The 27,561-nt window shown below is 44.7% G+C and overlaps 2 protein-coding genes across 2 annotated transcripts in view; both read right to left on the bottom strand.

The window, feature by feature from the left end:
- Positions 1-24,421, bottom strand: part of LOC121854629 (adenylate cyclase type 5-like) — a 64,251-nt gene extending 39,830 nt beyond the window's left edge. The window contains exons 1-4 of the mRNA XM_042349310.1: positions 24,236-24,421; positions 20,417-20,538; positions 18,149-18,241; positions 11,600-11,746 (exon numbers count right to left, since the gene is read on the bottom strand). Coding sequence (XP_042205244.1) covers positions 11,600-11,746; positions 18,149-18,241; positions 20,417-20,538; positions 24,236-24,421 — 548 coding nt within the window. The remainder of the gene's footprint in view (positions 1-11,599; positions 11,747-18,148; positions 18,242-20,416; positions 20,539-24,235) is intronic.
- LOC121854626 (adenylate cyclase type 6-like) overlaps positions 24,324-27,561 on the bottom strand; it is a 110,913-nt gene continuing 107,675 nt past the window's right edge. Inside the window, exon 3 of the mRNA XM_042349307.1 lies at positions 24,324-24,385. The gene's annotated coding sequence lies outside the window, so the exon portion shown is untranslated. The remainder of the gene's footprint in view (positions 24,386-27,561) is intronic.

The following is a 27,561-nucleotide window of genomic DNA, read 5'->3' as shown; positions in this document are numbered from 1 at the left end:
CTCTTTCACCTCTCTCTCTCTTCTCTCCTCTTTCTCTCTCTCTTACTCCTTCTCCTTCACCTCTCTCTCTTTCTCTCTCTCTTACTCCTTCTCTTTCACCTCTCTCTCTCTTCTCTCGCCCCTCTCTTCATTTTTCTCACTCTTTCTCTCTTCCTCTTTATTCTGTTCTATCCTTTTAACACCAACATCTCTCTCCCCCTCCCTATACCTCCTTTCTTCTCTTTCACACAAACTTTCTTTTCTCCCTTTCTTCCACATACATACTCCCTTTCACTATCTCTCTCTTTCTACCTTTCCTTTGATCATCCCTCGTTGCTTTTCTCCTCATTTCATACACATATTTATCCTTTCTCTTCCGTGTCTAACTTTCACTACTCTCTCCTCCACCCTTATCACTTTCTTTTTTTCGTCCCTCTCTGCGCTTTCTTTATTATTGAAGAGTTTCTCCTTTCTATTTCACTCTGTCTTCATTTCTTTGTCTGTACTTTCTTTTAGATCGTCAGTCAAAATTAGGGTTTTTGGTACTTTCTACTTCTCTTTGTGCTTTCTTTTGGTCTAGTGTCTTAGTTTTAGAAAGTCTCTGTTTTCTTCTGCACGACTATAATGTGTTAGAAAGTACCCAAACTTTCTCTTGGAGGACTATCATCTCTTTGAAAGTACCTAAACTTTCACCTGGACAAATATCTTCGTCTTAGAAAGTTTCGTAATTTTCCCCCCAATTTTGATCACATCATACCTGAATGAGTCTCTAACCAGACCTAACCTAACCAAACGCTAACCTATCCTCACCTAACCTAACCAAACGCTAACCTATCCTCACCTAACCTAACCAAACGCTAACCTATCCTCATCTAACCTAACCAAACGCTAACCTATCCTCACCTAACCTAACCAAACGCTAACCTATCCTCACCTAACCTAACCAAACGCTAACCTATCCTCACCTAACCTAACCAAACGCTAACCTATCCTCACCTAACCTAACCTAACCAAATGATGACAAATTATATACCCGATTTTAAACAAGTACTACGAAAGAAAAAATATTAAAACTTTCAGAACTATAGAAAAAAAATAAAAATAAATATTAAAATTTTCAAAACTAGAGCAAACAAAATATATAGAAATAATCAAACTCCCTAAAAGTATTATTTCCAAGGTATAAAAGTTTAATATAAGGAACTTTTGTGACTCTACAGACATCAAAGTTCCGTTTCCATTTAAATATTTCGGTGCCATTTCATTCTAAACTTTTATAGCAACCTCAACTATATCCTTTCCTTCACTATTTTCCAAACTTTGTGACGCTAGGGGAAAACTTTTATATCTAACATACTTGCATAGGACAAAAGTAGCTATGGTAGTTTTTGTCACAACCTAACCCAACCTGACCTGACCTAACCTGACCTGACCTGACCTGACCTGACCTGACCTAACCTAACCTGACCTGACCTAACCAGAAAATCATTTGCACCAGCCATTATGTTTTGTGAGTTGTGATCATTCTCCTGTCCCTATCTGTCTGTCAGTCTGTCTGTGTCTGTCTGTCTGTCTATCTGTGTCTGTCTGCCTGTCTTGAGATAATTTACCCCACCAACCAATAATAATCCCGTAAAATACATTAATAAACCTCTTAATTACCTCTATTTACGGGTGATAATAATTACTTACTACTCTCTCTTGTTTTGTTAATAGACAAACGACAAATCAATAGACATTATTTAACAACTAAACTATTTCCTGGAAGAATTGATTATAGAGGCGTGTTAATTTGTCTAAAACAGCAATTATATTAGCGATTATACACCGTAGTTATGACCCGTGAATAATCCATGAACTAGGAATTATATTTAACGATTATACACCATTGTTATGAGCCGTGAATAATCCATGAACTAGGAATTATATTTAGCGTTAAGTTTACACCAAATTTATAACCCGTGAAATTACCAACATTTTACCGTCGACAAAAATGAAAGTTGTTGTTGTTGTTGTGGTGGTTGTTGTTGTTGTTGTGGTGGTTGTTGTTATTGTTGTGGTGGTTGTTGTAGTGGTTGTTGTTGTTGTGGTGGTTGTTGTAGTGGTTGTTGTTGTTGTGGTGGTTGTTGTTGTTGTTGTGGTGGTTGTTGTTGTTGTTGTGGTGGTTGTTGTAATGGTTGTTGTTGTTGTGGTGGTTGTTGTAATGGTTGTTGTTGTTGTGGTGGTTGTTGTGGTGGTTGTTGCAGTTGTAGTTGTTGTTGTTGTTGTTGTGGTGGTTGTTGTAGTGGTTGCTGTTGCTGTGTCACTGTATCAACGTTTGTGTAATGCATTCATAACCTAACCTAACCCAATATGACTCTCTCTCTCTCTCCCCCTCATAAACCTTCAGCAATTCTCCTACGTCTTTTTATGTTGACTTATCAAGTATTCCTCCCCTACTCACTATCCCCTGACTCTATCCCCCCACTAACCTCAATTTCATCCCCCCTTCATCCACCACTAACCCCCCATCCCCCCACCTAACACCATAAAAGATGGTGGGTGCTCATAAACTGTTCCCCCTCTTCCTGTACGTTATTTTTACAGTCATACTCCATCATGTACGTATTTGATCCACGTACACACACACATACACACCACTCTCTCTGACTCCCCCTTTCTAAATCTACACTCTTCATCACCTACAACACACTCACTATTTCACACACTCTACAACACACTTACCCTCTCTTATCACGACCTATACATGTTCCATTCACCTTTTCTCTCCCTTTGTATAAGTTAACAATGTACAGTATCTTCACTACTATGACCTACCCTGAAAAGATGGTCAGTTAATCTCTCTTTGCTTTACATTCATTTTAATCACCTTAGAAACAATACCTCTCTCTCTCTCTCTCTCTCTCTCTCTCTCTCTCTCACCTACCTGATCTACCTGTTCCTCCTCCTCCTCCTCCTTCCCTCAGGTAGATAAAATAATTAACCTGTTCTTGTTCTCTATCTATGTTCTTCTTCCGTTCACCTGGAGATTAATTAACCTGGTACTATTTGGGTTAGGTTGGGTTGGGTTAGGTTAGGTTGGGTTGGGTTAGGTTAGGTTGGGTTGGGTTGGGTTGGGCCCACTGTACCCAGAACATACATAGTACACACTGCCTGTAACATCTTTTTTTCTTTTACATGTTACAGTTTGAACGACAAAAGTTTACCTGACAAAAAAAATGTAACAATAGTTTTATTTTTTGTTTATTTTCACCTTTATTTTCAGGGCTTTGTTTACCTTCTGAAATATACGTCAATAAACAACAACAACAACAATAACAATAATAATAATAATAATAATAACAATAATAATAATAACAATAATAATAATAATAATAATAATAATAATAATAATAACAATAATAATAATAATAATAATAATAATAATAATAATAATATAATAATAATAATAATAATAATAATAATAATAATAATAATGGGTGGGAGGCAGGCAGTGTTCACAAAGCTAAATACATCGTTTCACTAATGGCTGTTCCTGCTCTTCCTCCTGACTGCAATCTTCGTCCTAATGTGTGTGTGTGTGTGACGGGAGGGGAGGGAGGGATACTGCCTCACTGTCTCTTGTTGTGATCAGGAAAGCAAATAAGAAAATGAATTCGAGTGTTTTCTTGTGTGTGTGTGTTGTTGTCCCCGCGTGTGTCTGCTGTCTGCAATATTGAACACCTCCACAACAGGAGTGTCAATCAATCAAAGGTTTTATTTTTATGTGTGGGGGGGGGGTGAGAGGGTGGTGATGGTAGGGAAGGAAGGGGTGATGGTAGGGGAGGTGGATATGGAGGCGGGAGAGGAGAAGGTGGAGAGGCGGGAGAGGGGATGGAGGGGAAATAAGTGATGGAGATGGACAGGTTATGGAACATAAGAACATAAGAATGGAGGAAACTGCAGCGGGCCTATTGGCCCATACTGGGCAGTCCCGTTTACACCCAACCCCTATTGCTCATATAAGCATCCAACCTATGTTTGAAGCTATTCAAAGTATTCGAGTTAATGATGATATTTGCAACTTGTCTCATCTATCCACTACTCTGTTTCCAAACCAGTGTTTACTTATTTCTACGCTCATAAATCTAAATTTCTGTCTAATTCTAGAAACTATTGTTACGTAGGTCTGTTCCTGGTTGGAGGTTTGAGTACCTTTGTAATGTCCCTTTGTTTAGCCCTTGACTTCACTTTCATACACTTATCAGGTCGCCCTCGCTCTACGTCTCGAGGGAGGTAAAATTAAGATGCTTTAACCTGTTCTATATCAAGGTTCCTAATGCCCGGATTATTCTATTATTCTCTCTGAATTCTTCAATGATTCTATATTCATTCTGTAATACGGTGACCAGAACTGAACTACGTAATCCAGGTGTGGTCTCACAAGAGCAAGATGCAGTTTTAGGATGACCTCGCTAGTCTTGTAACTAACACTCCTTTGTATGAACCCAAGTACTTTATTAGCCTTGTTACGAGCAAAAACACATTGTTTACTTGGCTTAAGGTTCCTACTTATCATTACTCCTAAATCTCTCTTGCAGTCGGATTTCTCTATGGCATCGTTGTTCATCTGGTATCTGGTTTCTGTTTACATCTCCATAATTTTGAGACTTTTGTACCACCATTGAATTCTTATCCGCTATTTTTCAGACTATTCAAAAATTTGTTTAGATCTTCCCAGAAATTTGCTGGAGTCTCGCCGATTTAATAACATCGTCCATTTTATGTCATCAGCAACCACTTATGTTGCTGTCTATGCCGATATCTATGTCGTTTATAAAGAATAATAATAATGGTTCAAGCACTGAGCCTTGGGGAACTCCACTTGGTGACGTTGCTCCAATGACTTAGTGCGGTTAATGCTCACTCCCTGTTTCCTGTCCTGTAACCACGCCCTAATCCATTTAAGGATGTTACCTTTGATGCCATGAGCTTCTACCTTTCTAATTAGTCTTTCGTGGGGGACTCTGTCGAAGGCTTTGCTTAAGTCGAGATATACCACATCATAATTGTGCCCCTCGTCCACCGATTCGAAAATTGATGAAAAGAATGTTAATAGATTAGTTAGACAAGAACGTCCGCTTGTGAAGCCATGCTGGGAATCATTGATCAATCGGTGCTTCTCCAGGTGATTTCGAATAGAGTTTGAAATGATTGCTTCCAGTAATTTGCCTACTATTGATGTTAGATTGATTGGGCGGTAGTTAGAGGATAGTGATCCTTCTTATTGGTGTGTACATTCCTTTATCCTCCCAGGATTCTGGTACTACGCTGATTTAAGGACGCCATTAAACAACTTTTGCTAAGGGCATATAAGCTCTTCCTTACATTCCTTTAATACTCTGGCAAATATCTCGCCGGGACCAGGTGACTTATTCGCTTTGGTTGTCTATTTTGTACTAACGCACTGGATTACTAGTCACCTACTATCTCCGCTTAATTTGTTTTTCTTCACTGCTCTGAATAGAGTCGGTTGCCTCGGGTATCATGCTTTGGTACTAAAATTTAGGGTAGCTAATTGGAAGAAATATTTATTCAAATTATTGCTCATTTCTCCGTCGTTATCAGTGGCTTCATGTGAGTATCTGACTTACATTGGTCCAATCTTTTCTCGTGTTTTAGTTTGATACATTTGGTAGAATCTTTGGGTTTGTCTTTTGCCTCCTTGCTATCCTTACCTCATTATTCCTCTTGGCTTTTCTTGTCCTACGGTTTTTTAACCCTACTATAATATCTTATAATAATCTACAGGTAAATTTAACCCTTTATCCTTCTACCTATAGCCTTCCTTTTGGCCAATGATGTTCTTTAAATAATTATTTATCCATTTAGGGTCATTGATGTGTCTGATCTGAGTTTTTGTATGGTATGTTCTGCCTCTGTACATTAAGTAACTCATTCTTTAGAATTGACGTGGAACTCGGCAGTCTTGAGTGTCATTATCAATTCGGTCATCTGTCAGGTTCACGGCCAGCGAAGTACCCCTCTCTCCAGCTTTACCTCTTTAGAAGCTATCCAAAGTTTGCCCTTCTGAAATCTGGTGCTTTGGTGGAATTTTCCTTCGTCTGCCCTGAAAATCTAACTGGAATCCAATTTCTTTGTGATAAGCTGTTTTGCAAGTTGGTTTCCCTACCTCGACATTGTTAATGGGGTTTTCTCTGTTCGACAGAACTAGGTCAGTATATTATTACCCCGTGTGGGTTCTGTTATATGTTGACTTGAGGCATAGTCCTGGATCGTCTCGAGAAAATCCTCTGATTCTGAGATTACCGTGAGTCGGTCAATCTATTTGGCAAGGTTAAGTCGCCTACTATAGAGACCTTTGTTGACCTTAGAGTCTCGCATTTTCATCCCAGATAAATTGGCTCATTGACTCTATCAAGATTGGGGAGGTCTACTCCTCCTCCTGTGTTAGTACCTACCGTCGCTTAATTCTATCCAAATTGTTTCTGTATTCGCTCCTCAGGGGGATCGTGATGGAAGACCCTGATCCCTGAAGCACTTAAAACTAAGACCTAAGACCTATTGGACGTTGCTTCAAGACGCTGAACCCTGAGTCACTTTAAAACAACAATAATATCAATTTAGCTCTGAGGAAGAAATCATCTCTGGGGCTGATTGGTTCTGTGACTCCTGTGTGTTGTCTACGTCACTGTGGGAGGGGGGAGGGAAGGTGGGGGAGTGGGAGGAAGGTGGGGGAGTGGGAGGAAGGTGGGGAGTGGGAGGAAGGTGAGGGAGGAGGGAAGGTGGGAGAGTGGGAGGGAAGGTGGGGGAGTGGGAGGGAAGGTGGGGAGGGAAGGTGGGGAGTGGGAGGAAGGTGGGAGAGGGAGGGAAGGTGGGGGGGTGGGAGGGAAGTTGGAGTGGAGGGAAGGTGGGGGGGAGGGAGGGAAGGTGGGGAGGGAGGGAAGGTGGAGAGGAGGGAAGGTGGGGAGTGAGGAAGGTGGGGGGAGGGAGGGAAGGTGGGGGAGTGGGAGGGAAGGTGGGAGAGGGAAGGAAGGGGGGAGTGGGAGGAAGGTGGGAGGAAGGTGGGGAGGAGGGAAGGTGGGGGAGTGGAGGAAGGTGGGGAGTGGGAGGAAGGTGGGGAGGAGGGGTGGAGAGGGAGGGAAGGTGGGAGGAGGAAGGTGGGGAGTGGGAGGAAGGTGGGAGAGTGGAGGAAGGTGGGAGGGAGGGAAGGTGGGGGAGTGGGAGGAAGGTGGGAGGAAGGTGGGGGAGGGGAGGGAAGGTGGGAGAGTGGGAGGGAAGGTGGGAGAGGGGAGGAAGGTGGAGAGTGGAGGGAAGGCAAGAGAGAGAGTGGCAGGGATAATCACAGCTTTTGTGGAGAAGAAATATTGATTATGTCAACATTACGTATTGGTGAGGTAAAGATTGTTGTTGTTGTTGTTGTCGTTGCTGTTATTGTTGTTCTTGTTGACGTTGTTGTTATTGTTATTGTTATTGTTATTGATGTTGTCGCTGTTATTGTTATTATTACCCGGAGCTGAATCAAAGTTTTTTATAAATAACATTGAACAAGATCAAGAGGGAGATAGTCTGACTCCCTTTAGTGTGAGTAAACAAAGGTTGTCTCAGGGTAAACCTCTCAGGAGCAGCAGTATTGAGCGTCCCTGGGGTTGTCTCTCTAGGAACACGGTGAGTCAGTCAGTTTGGGCCTCCCCCCGCTGCTGGAAGATCTGCTACACCCCCTTCCTCCCACCCCCTTCCCCCTTTCGTCTCCCCACCTACCCCTCTCTTCACCTTTCCCTTTCTCTCCTCTACTCCTCTAACCCCCCCTACTCCTCCCTCACCCCCCCTCCTACTCCTCCTCACCCCTACTCCTCCTCCCCACCCCTCCTACTCACCCCCTACTCCTCCTCCTCACCCCTCCTACTCACCCCCTACTCCTTCTTCACCCCCTACTCCTCCTCACCCCCTCTCTCCTCCTCACCCCCTCCTACTCACCCCCCTTCTACTCCCTCCTCACCCCTCTACTCCTCCTCCTCACCCCCTACTCCTCACCCCCCTCCTACTCCCCTCCCTCACCCCCTACTCCCTCCTCACCCCCCTCCCTCACCCCTACTCCTCCCTCACCCCCTCCTCTCACACCCCCCTCCTACTCCTCCTCACCCTACTCACACCCCCTACCTCTTCTTCACCCCTACCCTCCTCACCCCCTACTCCTCCTTCCAACCCCTACTCCTCCTCACCCCTACTCCTTCAACCCCCCTCCTCCACACCCCTCTACCTCCTCACCCTCCTACTCCTCCTCACCCCCCTACTCCTCCCTCCTCACCCCCTACTCCTCACCCCCACTCCTCCACCCCCTCCTCCCTCACCCCTACTCCTCCTCCCTCACCCCTACTCCTCCTCACCCCCTACTCCTCCTCACCCCCTACTCCTCCTCACCCCCCCTCCTACTCCTCCTCACCCTCCTACTCCTCCTCTCACCCCTACTCCTCCTCACCCCTACCTCCCTCCTCACCCCCTACTCCTCCTCCCTCACCCCCTACCTCCCCTCACCCCTCCTACTCCCTCCTCACCCCCTACTCCCTCCTCACCCCCTACTCCTCCTCACCCCCTACTCCTCCTCACCCCCTCACTCCTCCCTCACCCCCTACTCCTCCCTCATCCTACTCCTCCTCACCCCCCCTCCTACTCCTCCTCACCCCCTCCTACTCCCTCCCTCACCCCCTCTCTCCTCCCCCACCCTCCACTCCTCCTCACCCCCTACTCCTCCTCACCCCCCTACTCCTCCTCACCACCTCCTCTCACCCCCTACTCCTCCCTCACCCCCCTACCCTCACCCTCCTACTCCTCCTCACCCCCTACTCCCTCCTCACCCCTACTCCCTCACCCCTACTCCCTCCTCACCCCTACTCCTCCTCACCCCTACCTCCTCACCCCCCTCTACTCCCTCCTCACCCCCTCCTCCTCACCCTCCTCCTCACCCTCCTACTCCTCCTCACCCCTCCTCCCCTACCCCCCTCCTCCTCACCTCTCCTCCCTCACCCCCTCCTCCCCACCCTCCTACCTCCTCACCCCTACCTCCTCACCTCCTCTCCTCCTCACCCTACTCCCTCCCTCACCCTACTCCTCCTCACCCCCTACTCCTCCTCACCCCCCCCTACTCCTCACCCCTCACTCCCTCCCTCACCCCTACTCCTCCTCACCCCCTACTCCCCTCCTCACCCCCCTACTCCTCCTCACCCCCTCCTCCTCACCCCCTCCTCCTCCTCACCCCCTACTCCTCCCTCACCCCTACTCCTCCTCACCCCTACTCCTCCTCACCCCCTCCTCCTCACCTCCCTACTCCTCCTCACCTCCTACCCTCCCCACCCTCCTACTCCTCCTCACCCCCTACTCCTCCTCACCCCCTCCTCCTCACCCCCTCCTCACCTCCTACCTCCCTCCCCTACTCCTCCTCACCCCCCACCTCCCTCACCCCTACTCCTCCTCACCCCTACCCTCCTCACCCCCTACTCCTCCTCACCCCTACTCCTCCTCACCCCCCTACTCCCTCCTCACCCCCTACTCCTCCTCACCCCCCCTTCTCCTCCCTCACCCCTCCTACTCCTCCTCACCTCCTACTCCTCCCCCTCACCCCCTCCTCCCCACCCCCCTACTCCTCCTCACCCCCTACTCCTCCTCACCCCCCTACTCCTCCTCACCCCTCTACTCCTCCTCCTCACCCCTCCTACCCTCACCCTACTCCTCCCCTCACCCCCTACTCCTCCTCACCCCCTACCCTCCTCACCCCCCTACCTCCCTCACCCCCCTACTCCTCCTCCTCACCCTCCTACTCCTCCTCACCCCCCCACTCCTCCTCACCCCTACCTCCTCACACCTTACCCTCCTCACCCCTACCCCCTCCCTCACACCCCTACTCCTCCTCACCCCTACTCCTCCTCACCCCCCTACCTCCTCCTCACCCCTACTCCCTCCCTCACCCCTACTCCTCCTCACCCCTACTCCTCCTCACCCCTACTCCTCCTCACCCCCTACTCCTCACCCCCTATACCTACAACACACATAGAGACCCTCAAAGACATTCACCTGCCTCTCCTACTAACTGGACGTGTATAAACAAACAGATTGGCTGACTTAAGCTATGACAAACACACGTACATCTAATATGACAACACTGAGACTCTACCGTAACCAAACACATCCAATTAAAACCAGTTAAAGGTCAAAGTTAATATAGAGAGTTATCGTAAATACAAATTCTGAACTCCACTTGCAGACAGACAGACATTTAATAATTGAGACTATATCATTATGGTATATACTGTATATATATATCGCTCTCTCTCTCTCTCTCGCTTCTCTTTCATGACCCTGAGTTAATGGTTGCAATCAGGTGAGTGAACCATTCCTAACAACAGTACAATTAGCATCAAGTTATAATCACCCATAATCACAATTGCTAATGACAGGTGAATCTAATTGCCCGGCGATTACGACTTATAACTCGTTAATAACTACGGTACAGGTTAAGAGGTACAGGTACAGTAAACACCACCTGTATCCCGTTAGTAACCACGGTACAGGAGGTGATAAACACACACACACACACACACACACACACACACACACACACACACACACACACACACACACACACACACACTGATCAAACGGTTGTACACTAATGAGAGTTCAATGGTTATCCCAGTAGAGTGGAGACGCCGAGGTGCAGTGACTCAACCTCTCAACCTAACCTAACCTAACCTAACCTAACCTAACCTAACCTAACCTAACCTAACCTAACCTAACCTCCCCACCCCAAAGCATGAGATAAACCTAGATAAACCTCGTATTTCACAAAGATAAACAGAACATTTTAGACAAGAACATTTGCAAGTATGACAGATATGAGGAGAGTTTACCACACGATGCAGAGAACTGGATAAATGTGTGTGTGTGTGTGTGTGTGTGTGTGTGTGTGTGTGTGTGTGTGTGTGTGTGTGTGTGTGTGTGTGTGTGTTGTGTGTGTGTGTGTGTGTGTGTGTGTGTGGTGTGTGTGTGTGTGTGTGTGTGTGTGTGTGTGTGTGTGTGTGTAAGGGGTAGATGAGTAGCACAGGTAGACGGAAGTTATCTGTATGATGATAATAATTAATAGTTGGGGAGATTATACTTAATTTCCTGTTGTATGTATGTATGTATGTATGTATGTATGTATGTATGCATGTATGTATGTATGTATGTATGTATGTATGTATGCATGTATGTATGTATGATCTAAACTCCTATCATTTCCCATAAAAATATCCCTTCCAATAAAATGACAACAATAATCGCTATGATATATATATATTTGTTCACAACTTCTATACCAAAAATATAACATCGACTATATTACTTCAGGAAACTATAAATTACAATCTCACATATTCAGAGTATTAGAACACCCACACTAGTTCATTAGGGAGTTTATTTTCCATCGAGACAATTCAAACCTTTTAAAACTCTCGATCCTTCTTGATATTTTTTTACTTATATATCATGTATAGAGGTTAAATAATCTCTCCAAATTCACCAGTTAATGTCCCTATAGACATTTAAAACAAGACATAAAGACAGAATTAAAGACATGGTTACTTACGCTATGGCCTCGATCATGTCTAGACCCATCTCGACGCAGCAGTGGGCATGGTCGGGTCTGGCCTCCGGTAGACCACTTACACAGTAGTAACAGTCGCCTAGTAACTTGATCCTGAGGCAGTGATGTTCAGCGGCTAGACGGTCGAATCTGTTGGAAGGGGAAGAGGGTTAGGTTAGGTTAGGTTTTTTTTGGGGGGGTGGGATGGTCAGATGGGCCCCCCTGTTGGGAGTCTTTGTTCTTGTGGGGCCCGGTGTTAGGGAGTCTTTGTTCTTGTGGGGCCCGGTGTTAGGGAGTCTTTGTTTTGTGGGGGCCGGTGTTAGGGGAGTCTTTGTTTTTGTGGGGGGTGTTGAGTTGTTTGTGGGGTGTTAGTCTTTGTTTTTGTGTTAGTTTTGTTTTTGCCGGTGTTGGAGTCTTTGTTTTGTGGGGCCGGTGTTAGGGAGTCTTTGTTCTTTGGGGGCCCGGTGTTAGGGAGTCTTTGTTCTTGTGGGCCCCAGTGTTAGTGAGTCTTAGTTCTCATGGGTTCCAGTGTTAAGCAGTTAGATGGCAGGCTTCACATCTAACGGACCCTCCATATAGCGGAATTTCCTCCCTACACTGTCCGTTAAACAGAGCATTCCCTGTATGGATACGTAACCATCCCCATTACGACCGATCCTAACCCTAATGGGATACCTGAATGGGTCCTTAATATCTACGGAACTTAATCCAAATGAACTCCTATCTTAATTACAGGCTTAAGTAATGTTCAGGTGTATTATAACTCAAGCTTGATGATCGTGTTACCTGTTATCTACCGGTTAATTAACAGGTAGACTCAGGTGATCTTGTCGGTTCTAAGGATTCGCTGCTGATGACAATGACTGGAACTGTTACCCAAGAACCAAAATCATTTCTTCACCTTTACACATTTACCTTCCAGATTTTGTTAGATTAAGAGGATTTTAATTATTATTTACCATAAGAGTCATTAGTAACGATGCTTCGAATGACTCCGTCTTAGCCTTTCCAGTTCCCCTTTTCCAGTACCTTTTTCCAGATAACCTGATAATCCCTAGAAGACTACTTTGGTACATCTATATATATATGAAATTAGAGGCATTACCAATCACCAATAACAACATCAGAGGAGGTGAGGGGGAGAGGGGGTGTGAGGGGGTGAGGGGGTGAGGGGAGAGGAGGTGAGGGGGAGAGGAAGAAGAGTGTTTCAAGGGCTTGTTCTCCCTACCTCAACTTTTCAAGACTAAAGAAGATTTTTTCCAGGTAACCGATTAAACTCTGGGAAGGTATTTTTTTTATGGTAGATTCCTGGATAATTTTTTAAAATTGCCAATTACCGATGACAAGAACGATGGTGCTTCAACTTCAAGGGACGTCACTCCAGGTCTTTCCAGATTGAGGCGTTTTCCAGGTAGTCGTTAATTCTCTGGAAGTCTATTTTGGGTGTACTGGAGCCTAACCATCCCCCTCTCTCTCCCGTCTACCTGTCTATCTATATTTAGCTTGACTCGCGTGTGTGGGGGGCTTTTTAATGCTCTTCTTCTACCTCTTCTTCTTGCTCCTCCTCTTCTTCTTGCTCCTCCTCTTCTTCTTTCTCCTCTTCTCCTCCGTCTTCTCCATTTCTTCTTCTTCCTCCTTCATTACCTCTTCCTCTTCTCCTCCTTTCAGTCGTTCTTTCCTTCCATGTGATATTGGGTCCTTCTCTTAGGGTTTGTTTCGGGCTGAGTTCATTGTGGCTGTGTGGCTGTCTGTGGTAGTCTGTGGCTGTCTGTGGCTGTCTGTGGTAGTCTGTGGCTGTCTGTGGCTGTCTGTGGGATCCGCCTTACCTCTCATTATGCTTTGTTCTCACTCACATTCTAATCTTTCTGTCTATTTCCCGTCACCCAATTAATTAGTTGTGTCTTTATGGGATGTTTTCTTGTGTGTGTCCTGCGTCTTTAGTTCCATAATTAGATGTCTTCTCTTCTTCTTTTTCTCCATCCATCTTCGTCTCTCTCTCTCTCTCTTCTATCTTTCTCTCTCCCTCCCTCTCTCTCACTCCTCCTCCCTCTTCTCTCACTTCCCAAATTCAGTAACAATAGCATGCAAAAACTCTCCTTCCTTCCTTCCTTCCTCCTCCTCCTCTTCTTCCTCCTTCATCTCCCCCTCCTTCCTTCTCCCTCTCTTCGTCTCTCTCTTCCTTTCTTCTTCTCCTCCTACTTCTCTCCCTTCTACTTCCTTCTCCTCTTCCTCTCCCTCCTACATCCTTGTCCTCTTCCTCCTTCTCATCATCCTATTACAAGGTAACCAACACTACCAGGTAACCAACACTACCAGGTAACCAACACCAGGTAACCAACACCAGGCAACCAACACTACCAGGTAACCAACACCAGGTAATCAATACCAGGTAACCAACACTACCAGGTAACCAACACCAGGTAACCAACACTACCAGGTAACCAGCACCAGGTAATCAATACCAGGTAACCAACACTACCAGGTAACCAACACCGGTAACCAACACCAGGCAACCAACACTACCAGGTAACCAACACCAGGTAATCAATACCAGGTAACCAACACTGCAGGTAACCAACACCAGGTAACCAACACTGCAGGTAACCAACACCGGGTAATCAATACCAGGTAACCAACACTACCAGGTAACCAACACCAGGTAATCAATACCAGGTAACCAACATACCAGGTAACCAACACCTACCAGGTAACCAACACCAGGTAATCAATACCAGGTAACCAACACTACCAGGTAACCAACACCTACCAAGTAACCAACACCAGGTAATCAATACCAGGTAACCAACACTACCAGGTAACGAACACTACCAGGTAACCAACACCAGGTAACCAACACAGGTAACCAACACCAGGTAACGGACACTACCAGGTAACGAACACTACCAGGTAACCAACACCAGGTAACCAACACCAGGTAGCCAACACCAGGTAACGAACACTACCAGGTAACGAACACTACCAGGTAACCAACACCAGGTAACCAACACCAGGTAACCAACACCAGGTAACCAACACAGGTAACGAACACTACCAGGTAACGAACACTACCAGGTAACCAACACCAGGTAACCAACATCAGGTACAACACCAGGTAGCCAACACCAGGTAACGAACACTACCAGGTAACGAACACTACCAGGTAACCAACACCAGGTAACCAACACCAGGTAACCAACACCAGGTAGCCAACACCAGGTAAGCAGGTCGTATAGCTAAGGACTGACTGGTACTTCCACTAATGGGCTGTAGACTCTCTCCCTCGAGGTCAAGTGTGGCTAATGGGTTTAAGTAATTATCTTATATTACTAATGGATACTAATACCAAGTATGTAACAAATACCTATTACCTGTTGGCTCTCGAACTCCTAGAAGTCATTTTTGTAAGAGGGGTATACTGTTAACGGGGGTGTGGTGGTGTTAACAGGGGTGGTGGTGTTAACGGGGGTGTTAACGGGGGTGTGGGTGGTGTTAACGGGGGTGGTGGTGTTAACGGGGGTGTGGTGGTGTTAACAGGTGGTGGTGTTAACGGGGTGTGTGGTGTTAACAGGGTGGTACAGGGGTGGTGGTGTTAACAGGGGTGTTAACGTGGTGGTGTTAACGGGGTGTTAACGGGGGTGTGGTGGTGTTAACGGGGTGGTGGTGTTAACGGGGTGGTGGTGGTGTTAACGGGGTGGTGGTGGTTTAACGGGTGGTGGTGTTAACGGGGTGTGGGTGGTGTTAACTTGGGGTGTGGTGGTGTTAACGGGGGTATGGTGGTGTTAACGGGGGTGGTGGTGTTAACGGGGGGTGGTGGTGTTAATGGGGTGGTGGTGTTAACGGGGGTGTTAACAGGGGTGGTGGTGTTAACGGGGTGTGGTGGGTGTTAACGGGGTGGTGGTATTAACGGGGGGTGGTGGTGTTAATGGGGGGATGGTGGTGTTAACGGGGGGTGTGGTGTTAACAGGGGTGGTGGTGTTAACGGGGATGGTGGTGTTAACAGGGGTGGTGGTGTTAACGGGGGTGGTGGTGTTAACGGGGTGGTGGTAACGGGGGTGGTGGTGTTAACGGGGGTGGTGTTAACGGGGGGTGGTGTGTTAACGGGAGGTGGTGGTGTTAACGGGGTGTGGTGGTGTTAACGGGGTGGTGGTAACGGGAGGTGGTGGTGTTAACGGAGGTGGTGGTGTTAACGGGGGGTGGTGGTGTTAACGGGGTGGTGGTGTTAACGGGGGTGGTGGTGTTAACGGGGGTGGTGGTGTTAACGGAGGTGGTGGTGTTAACGGGGTGGTGGGTGTTACTGGGGGTGTGGTGTTAAGCGGGAGGTGGTGGTAAGCACGGGGGTGGTGGTGTTAACGGGGTGGTGGTGTTAACGGGGTGATACTGTTAACAGGAAGAGTTATTAGTCTGTTTATGTGTTGGTTTTTAAGTGGGTTTTTATTCTGGTTTAGTTTTATATCTGGGGTTTTATGTATCTTGGTTTATTAATGGGTTTATATTTCTCCCTTATACCCCCTTATACATTTGGCAACCTCTGAGTGCATTGTGCGATGTGATTGGTCGAGAGCTCGTGAATGTTGCTTTGTGATTGGTCAAGCTGATGAGTGTTGCTTTGTGATTGGTCAAGCTGATGAGTGTTGCTTTGTGATTGGTTAAGCTGATGAGTGTTGCTTTGTGATTGGTCAAGCTGATGAGTGTTGCTTTGTGATTGGTCAAGCTGATGAACCTTGCTTTGTGATTGGTCAATAACTGGTAAACAACTTGAGGTAATTAAGAGAAGGTATCCAACTGACTCATTTCACTGACGGGGGAAAAAGATGGAGAGAGGTCAAATTAAGGTCAAATTTACTCTAATAATTTACCTTAATTAGTTAAAAGTTGGTTAATTAGCAGCTCATGGAGAAAAAGAACCGATACAATTAATTTACGAACTTTTTGGAATTCATCGTTGTATCGAGTTTACCGGAGTTAGTTGAGGTGATTTTTTTAGGTAAGACTCATTTATAATCCATCTTTGTGTCGTAGTTTAGGTGAGAAAGACTCATTTATAATCCATCTTTGTGTCGTAGTTTAGGTGAGAAAGACTCATTTATAATCCATCTTTGTGTCGTAGTTTAGGTGAGAAAGACTCATTTATAATCCATCTTTGTGTCGTAGTTTAGGTGAGAAAGACTCATTTATAATCCATCTTTGTGTCGTAGTTTAGGTGAGAAAGACTCATTTATAATCCATCTTTGTGTCGTAGTTTAAGTGAGAAAGACTCGTTTAATCCATCTTTGTGTCGTAGTTTAGGTGAGAAAGACTCATTTATAATCCATCTTTGTTTCGTAGTTTAAGGAGAAAGACTCGTTTATAATCCATCTTTGGTCGTAGTTTAGGTGAGAAAGACTCATTTATAATCCATCTTTGTGTCGTAGTTTAGGTGAGAAAGACTCATTTATAATCCATCTTTGTGTCAGTTTAGGTGAGAAAGACTCATTTATAATCCATCTTGTGTCGTAGTTTAGGTGAGAAAGACTCATATATACTCCATCTTTGTGTCGTAGTTTATGAGAAAGACTCATTTATAATCCATCTTTGTGTCGTAGTTTAGGTGAGAAAGACTCATTTATAATCCATCTTTGTGTCGTAGTTTAAGTGAGAAAGACTCATTTATAATCCATCTTTGTGTCGTAGTTTAAGTGAGTCAGTTAATAAATCACTTGTATATTCTCACGACCCCACGTTTAAAGGGAGTAAGTCAACCAACAACAACAAGTTTCGTGTATTGATTTAACGACCCCCCCCCTTCCCCAGAACGACCCCCCCTTTCCCAGTACGACCCCTCCCACCAGGAAAACAACCCCCCCAGTACACCCTCCCAATACGACACCCTACCCCCCCCTCCCCACCAGTACGACACCCCTCACCAGAACAACACCCCTCCCAGCCCTCTTCCCTCCCAGTCCTCCCCCTCCAAAAAACATCAACAAAAACTCAAAACGGAGCCACACATCTGCAGGAGGTTCACAGGAGGAGGAGGACCATTCTGACGGTATAAAAAAGGCTGAGAGTTTTCCGTTCTGACTCACTCTAGGCTCCGTATTCAAATGAGCAATCACACCATGTTATAAACAGATGGCGCAGGAGACGAGGAGAAACTCTTTACGTGAGAAATGAAAAAATTATTATTTTTTTTTATGAGGTATTTACAGGTGGTGAGGGATCTGTGTGTATCAGGTGAGTAGAATGAGGAGTGGTAACGATGTCTTAATTAATTACCTGTGTGAGTTAATTAAGTTACCTGGAGAGAGAGAGAGAGGGAGGGAAGGATCTCAGGTGTATGGATTACCTATGGTGTTTGGGGTAGATGGGAAGGCATGTGAGAGGTATACTTGTTTATGTAGACTTAATGTTACTGTTTATATTGTTTATAAATATATATATATATAGTTGCAAAGACACTGATGTAGAGACGTATGTTTGACCAGACAGACAAATAGACAGACAGAGAGGATGACAGACAGACAGACAGACAGATAGATAGACAAACACAGACAGACAAACAGACAGACTTACCGAGCAAACAGTTCACTCAAGAGGCGGACCAACTCCTCGGCTGTGCACTGGTCAGACAGAGTGGTGAACCCGCAGATGTCGGCAAACAGGATGCTGTAACGGGAGGAAGACGGCTGTTAGATGCTGTAACGGGAGGAAGAAGACTGTTAGATGTGCTGTAACGGGGGGAAAGAAGGCTGTTAGATGCTGTAACGGGAGGAAGAAGGCTGTTAGATGCTGTAACGGGAGGAAGAAGGCTGTTAGATGCTGTAACGACGCTGTTAGATGCTGTAACGGGAGGAAGAAGACTGTTAGATGCTGTAACGGGAGGAAGAAGGCTGTTAGATGCTGTAACGGGAGGAAGAAGGCTGTTAGATGCTGTAACGGGAGGAAGAAGGCTGTTAGATGCTGTAACGACGCTGTTAGATGCTGTAACGAAGACTGTTAGATGCTGTAACGGGAGGAAGAAGGCTGTTAGATGCTGTAACGGGAGGAAGAAGGCTGTTAGATGCTGTAACGGGAGGAAGAAGGCTGTTAGATGCTGTAACGGGAGGAAGAAGACTGTTAGATGCTGTAACGGGAGGAAGAAGGCTGTTAGATGCTGTAACGGGAGGAAGAAGGCTGTTAGATGCTGTAACGGGAGGAAGAAGGCTGTTAGATGCTGTAACGGGAGGAAGAAGACTGTTAGATGCTGTAACGGGAGGAAGAAGGCTGTTAGATGCTGTAACGGGAGGAAGAAGGCTGTTAGATGCTGTAACGGGAGGAAGAAGGCTGTTAGATGCTGTAACGGGAGGAAGAAGACTGTTAGATGCTGTAACGGGAGGAAGAAGGCTGTTAGATGCTGTAACGGGAGGAAGAAGGCTGTTAGATGCTGTAACGGGAGGAAGAAGGCTGTTAGATGCTGTAACGGGAGGAAGAAGGCTGTTAGATGCTGTAACGGCTGTTAGATGCTGTACCGGGAGGAAGAAGGCTGTTAGATGCTGTAACGGGAGAAAGAAGGCTGTTAGATGCTGTAACGATGCTGTTAGATGCTGTGAAGACATTATCAGATATTGTAAGGGGTTAAGCTTTTGTTTACATAATAAGAGGTGGTGAGTGTTTGTAAGTTTGAAAAAAATATATAAACAAAAGCTTGAATCTGTGTCTGTTGTTTCAGAGGTATCTACAAGCATATTAAGCTTACCATAGATCTATTATTTCCAGGTTGCTATAAACTGTGTGACTGTTGATATCTTAGTCCTGTCTCGTGTTGGGGGGGGTGGAGGGGGTAGGGGTGAGGGGAGGGAGGAGGGAGGAGGGGGGGAAGGAAGGAGGGGGGAGAGAAGCGAGGAGAGGTGCGGAGGGGGTGAAGAGTGGGGTGAGTGTGATCGTGTCAGCTGAGAGAGAGAGAGAGAGAAGAACAGATCTCTCAGGATTACGAATTGTCGATACTTTGTGTGGGGGGGGGGTTGACCGGAAGAGTAAGCTGGTGGAGTTTGTTCTAGAATAAATATGTGTGAGGGTTAGAAAGAGTTACTATAGTTTGTTCTGAAATAAATATGTGGGTTAGGAAGGGTTTTAGTTAGTTTTAAAAGGAAAATAGTTTGATTTAAATAGAGTTAGTATACTGTATTTTAAAAAGAAAGTTAGTTTATTTTAATATATATGTGAAAAAAACTGGATAAATTTGTTCTGAAAGACGTATGTGGGTGAAACAAACATGATTTCTTCTAGAGTAAATTTGTGAGAAATATACGAAAAACGAGTTTAATCGAAATTATGTAAAAAACATTATATACGTTGTTTATGAGAAAAACTCCAATTAATGAGCTTATTATAGAATAAATTTACGTCTACAAAAATTTGAGTTAATAAATTTCTTCCAAACTAGAGAAATACATCCAGTTGAGAATAATTGGAAATGAATTTGTTCTAAACTTCATAGATCAAAGAAAACAAACACTGTGGCACTAAATGCATTCTAAATCAAAGGAAAAATACATAAAATTTATTCCTAAGGGGACAAGATATAGTCAAATAAATAAACAAAATAAATTTACCCGAATGCAAAAATAAATTCAACATAGTTTTTTTGCAACATAAACATTACAACGAATAAAGTTGGTATTTGAGTTTCTGAAGTAGATGTTGCAATGTTGAGAATAGGTAGGGACAGGTAGGAACAAGAGGTAAGAAGGTAGGAACAAGTAGACACAGGTAGGAACAGGTAGGAACAAGAGGTAAGAAGGTAGGAACAAGTAGACACAGGTAGGAACAGGTAAGAACAAGAGGTAAGAAGGGGGGCCTCACCTGACGTTATCATGACGCTGGATGTAGATCTTATGAAACATGGTGTCCTTGGGTGTACCAGCTATGTCTGACTTCATCTCCATAGCCACGTGTCGAGGCAGCACAGACAGCAACAGACGCTCCTGGTGGTACAAGAACACACAGAACATAAGGTTAGGTTAGGTTTTTTGGGTGGACACAGACAGACAGACAAGTAGAGAGAGAGAGAGAGAGAGAGAGAGAGAGAGAGAGAGAGAGAGAGAGAGAGAACACACACATAGTAGAGACGTTAACTAATTCACTCAAAACACACAAGTGCATCTCGCTAATGTGCCCTGGAGGGTCGAGTGCTGGGGGGCCGGTCAACTCCCCCCTTTCTTTCCCTCACTTCCCCTCAAGCCCTTAGTGACGAGGTGATTAGGGTCGTTAGTGAGGGGGGGAGGGGGAGATGATGGTGAGGAGATAATGAAGAGAAAAGAGAAGAGAGAGAGAGAGAGAGAGAGAGAGAGAGGAAGGAAAGAATGAAAGTGAGAGAGAAAAAGAACATACATACATACACACTACTCTCACGTACAAAAGGTCAAAGGTTACAACTCCCCCGACCTCCTGACCTTTACGTACGATCAAGGACACGTTAAAGTTTAAACACACAAACATCTCCCACGGCGTCAGATACCTGTAGCTATATTACAGGTGTCAACAGGTGCTTATTATAACGGCTACAGATGTCAACAGGTGCTTATTATAACGGCTACAGATGTCAACAGGTGCTTATTATAACGGCTACAGGTGTCAACAGGTGCTTATTATAACGGCTACAGGTGTCAACAGGTGCTTATTATAACGGCTACAGGTGTCAACAGGTGCTTATTATAACGGCTACAGGTGTCAACAGGTGCTTATTATAACGGCTACAAGTGTCAACAGGTGCTTATTATAACGGCTACAGGTGTCAACAGGTACTTATTATAACGGCTACAGATGTCAACAGGTGCTTATTATAGCGGCTAACGGTGTCAACAGGTGCTCATTATAACGGCTACAGGTGTCAACAGGTGATTATTATAACGGCTACAGGTGTCAACAGGTGCTTATTATAACGGCTACAGGTGTCAACAGGTGCTTATTATAACGGCTACAGGTGTCAACAGGTGCTTATTATAACGGCTACAGGTGTCAACAGGTGCTTATTATAACCTCAACGGTCCATAAACTAAAGGTCTAAGCACACCTAACCTGTGACCTAACATGACCTGTGACCTAACATGACCTGTGACCTAACATGACAAATGGCAAATGCCAAATGAAATTCAACACCAGCAAGTGCAGCGTACTTAATATTGGAGGAACAAATACTGATAATGTATACAGCCTTCACAACATCAACCTAGAGAAGTCGACTTGTGAAAGAGACCTAGGGGTACTTGTAAGCCCGGACCTACGGCCTAGAAAACAGTGCATTAATGTTCGAAATAAGGCAAACAGAGTATTGGGTTTTATATCTAGAAGTGTAAGTAACAAGAGTGCAGAGGTCTTATTGCAACTATATCTTGCGCTAGTCAGGCCGCACCTCTATGCGGTTCAGTTCTGGTGCCCATATTATAGAATGGATATAAATTCACTAGAGTCGGTGCAGCGAAGAATGACGAAAATGATTCCGGGACTTAGAAACCTTCCATATCAGGATAGGTTAAAGAAACTAAACTTGGATTCCCTAGAAAGACGAAGAGTGCGGGGAGATATGATAGAAGTACTTAAGTGGGTGAAAGGAATCAATAAAGGGGATATAGATAAAGTTCTTATAATATCCGAGCAGGATAGGACTCGGAGCAACGGATTCAAGTTGGATAAGTTTAGGTTTAGGAGGGAGATAGGAAGAAACTGGTTCACAAATAGGGTGGTGGACGAGTGGAACAAGCTTAGCAGCTTTGTAGTAAGTGCGGGAACTCTGGAAAGTTTCAAAAGGAGGCTAGATAGATTCATGGATGATAGAGAGTGGTAGTAACTCTCGACAGGAGCTGCCATGCACAGGCCAGCCGGCCTATTGCAGACTCCTTATTTTCTTATGTTCTTATGTTCTTATGACCTAACATGACCTGTGACCTAACATGACCTGTGACCTACCATCAAAAGTTAGGTAATATAATTCTACATTGAAAACTTCCAATTGTTATATAGAGACAAACATATAAAAGGTCAAAGTCCACACCTCTGTTGACTAATTGGTCTCGACACCATATTGGCCTTTGACCTAACCTCTTGACCCCTTTCCCTTCAAGGTCATTACATCGACTTGCATAAACACACTTATCTAATAAAACTAAAGTGTCTCAATTGGTTTAAGATCGGTTTAACTCCACCACCTCATTGGTTTATTTTTGTCAATGGATGTTAATTGACGTGAGATTTTATTACCATTTTTTATACAATATTCAAATTCAGACAGAGTTCAGTAATACGCTAGTGGTTAAATTCTTGGAGGTTTGGGGTTATTTGTCACTCACTAAGTCAATTTAGAATCGCCCCCCCCCCCAGGCACAGAGTCTAATTCATTGACAAAGTTTTAAGAGAAAATCCCCAGGTAAGGTAGCGGTGACACAGGTGGGGGAGATGAACTGACACTATACACTCACAGGTAAGGCGGTAAACACCCACCTGAGGCAATCAATCCTCGGTCACCTGTATAAGACACATTACCGTAATGATTGGCTCACCTGCTGTTAACATACTGAAGAGCTTTATGGATTAGTGTCACTCTGAGGTCTTATACTTGAGCTTAATAACACAGTAACGCCAGACGACCAGTAGCACCTTCCCTGGACGCCACTACGACGAGCTTTTCATTGAATTTCTGAATGTTTACTTTACTTCAAAACAACAAGCGAGAGTGGTAAAAATACAGCAGCCGACTAAAAGCACCAATCAGAAGAGGGCTTTGTCAAAACGTTTAATCTCATTGGCTGTAAAACTCAGAGGTTACGGCTTAAGAGACACGATTTCGGTTCATAGCAAATTGAGTTAACTTTCTGAAAAGTAGCCAATTAGAAAAAGGCACTTAACAAAACTGAAATTTTATTGTTTAAGATAGTGAATATTCAAACTAATGGACCTGTACCGAAATAAATCATGCTATTAGGTTATTATTCATCAGTAGTCGTGTAAAAATAATAAGAATGTTGATGAATTTTCCGAGTTGTGAATGTTTGGTGATTGAAAGACTAACAATGTTTTAAAAGGCATCTGTCTTAACTTAGGATTATCTTAGAATGTTCAACCAAAATGTTTATGTTTACAATACCTTAACAATGGGGTTAATTAAGTTCTCCAAATATGTTCCTTGTTAACGTAGGTTGATACAGGTTATATACAGTACAGGTGTTGTTTGGTGTGTCTCAGTAGTGGCCACACACACACACACACACCTACACACCTACACACACCTGCTTCTGATACTTATTCCTGTTCATATCCTGTTGCTGCTATACTGAAGGATGACATACACTGAAGGAGGACATGCACTGAAGGAGGACCTACACTGAAGGAGGACATACACTGAAGGAGGACATACACTGAAGGAGGACCTACACTGAAGGAGGACCTACACTGAAGGAGGACATACACTGAAGGAGAACATACACTGAAGGATGACCTACACTGAAGGAGGACCTACACTGAAGGAGGACATACACTGAAGGAGGACCTACACTGAAGGAGGACCTACACTGAAGGAGGACATACACTGAAGGAGAACATACACTGAAGGATGACCTACACTGAAGGATGACCTACACTGAAGGAGGACCTACACTGAAGGAGGACCTACACTAAAGGAGGACCTACCTGCTGGTGGTTCTCACGCTGGGTCTTGATCCTGGTGGCCACACACTGACGGGTCTCCATGAAGGCTTGTCTCCTGGCGGCCTCCCCCGGGTAGTGAGTGAACACACCACCCACGTTCACACACACGAACAGCGCCGTGTTGGCTACCAGCTGAGAGACAGAGAGAGATAATGGGGTGAGATACATGACTTGAGAGATATTGAGGTGAGTCACATGTATTCAGACAACAACAACAACAACAACAACAACAACAATAATAATAACAATAATAATAATAATAATAATAATAATAATAATAATAATAAATCTTGTATTGCTGTTATGTATATTTAATTCATATACAGTATGTATTCTTCGTAATATCATAAAATGGCATGTCTGTCTGTCTGTTTGTCTGTCTGTCTGTCTGTGTGTCTGTCTGTGTGTCTGTCTCTCTGTCTCTCTCTCTACCACCACAGTAAGATAGTCATTTCACAGGTACAATATATATATATATATATATATATATATATATATATATATATATATATATATATATATATATATATATATATATATATATATATATATATATATATATATATATATATTGTACGGTACCTGGTCTATTATGCAAATTTCCATTCTCTAATTATAAATTGAATTACTGAGATCCGTTATGGTTCACCTTGATTACGTTTCAGTTAATTACAAGATTAATTAAAAGGTGTATGATAAAGTCAATCAACAGTTTTTTTTATGGAGGCATAATTAGGGTCATTACTGGAGCACCCAAATCAGTATTAACCTAACCTAACCTAAACTTCACGCCCATACGAACATTCTTGAGATGAAATTCCTGTTAAATATATCACGTTTTGGCAGGAATCGTGGGAGGATTGGGGAGGGTGAGGAGGATGGGGAGGGATTCAGCGTAAATCATTTATGACAGGACACGAAGAGACATCTTTCATACAGCTGTCTTCAGGTCGTGTACGAGGGGGGGCATCCTATCCTACTGAATCCTTGTGTCCTGTCTGTGCAGGATGTGTGTGTGTGTGTGTGTAGGACTCATAGGTTTACCATTGATTGTATCTTCAGCATTCAGTATCTTTATTTTGGTGTTTTCTGTATGTATGTATGTATGTGGCCATGTATGTTGCAATATTTCTCCTACATAACGGTTGACCAACCACACCCTCACTCCCTCATCCACTCCATCCATCCCTTCCTCCACTCATAACAACGACTGACCCCTCCACCTCCCCAAGACCCCCCCCTCCCTCTACATCCCCTCCCCTCCAAACATTAGAACATAAGAAAATAAGGAGTCTGCAATAGGCCGGTTGACCTTTGCATGGCAGCTCCTGTCGAGAATTACAACCACTCTCTATCATCCATGAATCTATCTAGCCTCCTTTTAATACTTTCCATCACTCCAGCTAAGCTTGTTCCACTCGTCCACCACCCTATTTGTGAACCAGTTTCTTCCTATCTCCCTCCTAAACCTAAACTTATCCAACTTAAATCCGTTGCTCCGAGTCCTATCCTGCTCGGATATTATAAGAACTTTATCTATATCCCCTTTATTGATTCCTTTCACCCACTTAAATACTTCTATCATATCTCCCCGCACTCTTCGTCTTTCTAGGGAATGCAAGTTAAGTTTCTTCAACCTATCCTGATATGGAAGGTTTCTAAGTCCCGGAATCATTTTCGTCATTCTTCGCTGCACCGACTCTAGTGAATTTATATCCATTCTATAATAGGGGCACCAGAACTGAACCGCGTAATCGAGGTGCGGCCTGACTAGCGCAAGATATAGTTGCAATAAGACCTCTGCACTTCTAGATATAAAACCTAATACTCCACCCGCCCCTACACCCCTTTACACCCCCACCCACTCCCCTTACACCCACATCACACCCCTCTCCACCCCTTACACCCACCTCACACCCCTCTCCACCTCTTACACCCCTCCCTCCCCCCTTAGGCCTTTGCTATCCTTGGTAGACTCCCCTCTCTGACGGCTGACCTCACCTAACACCCTCACTCGGAGTGTACACAACTACTAAGTCCTTTGAGACGGAAGTTCAAAAGGCTTCCCTGCAGGTCTAACACGTCCCTGGTCTGAGTATAAGGCGGCCATTATGGTGAGGTGAGGTGCAAGAATTGCTCCATGAGTCTCTTGTTGGATGACCTCCCTTCCCCCCCTTAAGGGCTCTGTGGGGCCCTAGGGGGCTCTAGTTCTTACGGCAACCTCATGGATTTTATTTAAATTATTTCGATTACTAATAGTATCAACAACAACAACAACAACAACAACACACACAAAATCAGCCTCACACTCAGGTATCAACACAATCCATCACAGTCTCTCGAGTCAAGGTGTTGTGTTGACATGTTGTAAGGTGTCCTCTCACACACACACACACGAGGTTGTAGGTGATCTGTAAATGAGGTCATGGTGTAGGAGGAGGTAGATAAGGCCCTACTGAGGTATATTTTCACGAGATAACAACACCCTCGGGACCACAGAAACACGCCTCTGTTCCCCTCATGACGCTTACTCTACTGCAGGTGGCGTGGCAGGTCTACTGAAGAAGGTGCATTTATTCGCTAGGAGGGAGAGAGGGAGGGACAGGAAGGAGGGAGAAGGAGAAAAGGTGGGAGGGAGGGAAGGAGGGGACAAGGGAGAAGGATAGACGGAGAGGGAAAGGGGAAGGAGGGGGAAGGAATGCAAGGAGGGAGGGAGGTAGGTGGAAGCATGAATGGCGGGACAGAAGGGCTCTTAATAAAGGCCAGTTATGACAGGACACCAGCACGCGGGGTGATGGCTACAGAGAGCTGTTGTGGTGTATCAGTCGCCATTCTTGTTCACCTCAGTATTTATAGTTACGTCTACCTCACCTTCCTCTTTCTTTATAGCTGTGATGTTTAAGTTTATCTGTCTTTATGTTTATATATTTATATGAGGATGAGATAATTTATTAGTGAGGTAGTGAGCGTAAAGTGACGTGTTGCATTACTGACCACAGATGACGACACGAGGGAGTTTTCCTGATGCGTCAGACCTGAACACTGACCACACTATTGGCTGGGGGTGATGAACAACCCTTGGGTGGACCAGCATCCTGCCAGGGTGGTGGAGTAACCTACTACTGCTGGTGGAACAACACAGTTTAGATCTCATTGTTGTGGTTTATGTTATATACACTTATTTCCCCGCCGCCACCACAGACCTGTGTCGGATCTTCCTATTGTTCTTGATATTTTTCTTGACTGTTTTAAAGTCCAGCATTGTTCTGTTGTTGGCTCCTGTGTGTGTGTGTGTGTGTGTGTGTGTG

Source organism: Homarus americanus, unplaced genomic scaffold (genome assembly GCF_018991925.1).
Source record: "Homarus americanus isolate GMGI-L3 unplaced genomic scaffold, GMGI_Hamer_2.0 scaffold25468, whole genome shotgun sequence".
NCBI classification, from domain to species: Eukaryota; Metazoa; Arthropoda; class Malacostraca; order Decapoda; family Nephropidae; genus Homarus; species Homarus americanus.
Note: the sequence above shows the minus strand (reverse complement) of the source record. Positions and strands in the feature narration are given on the sequence as shown.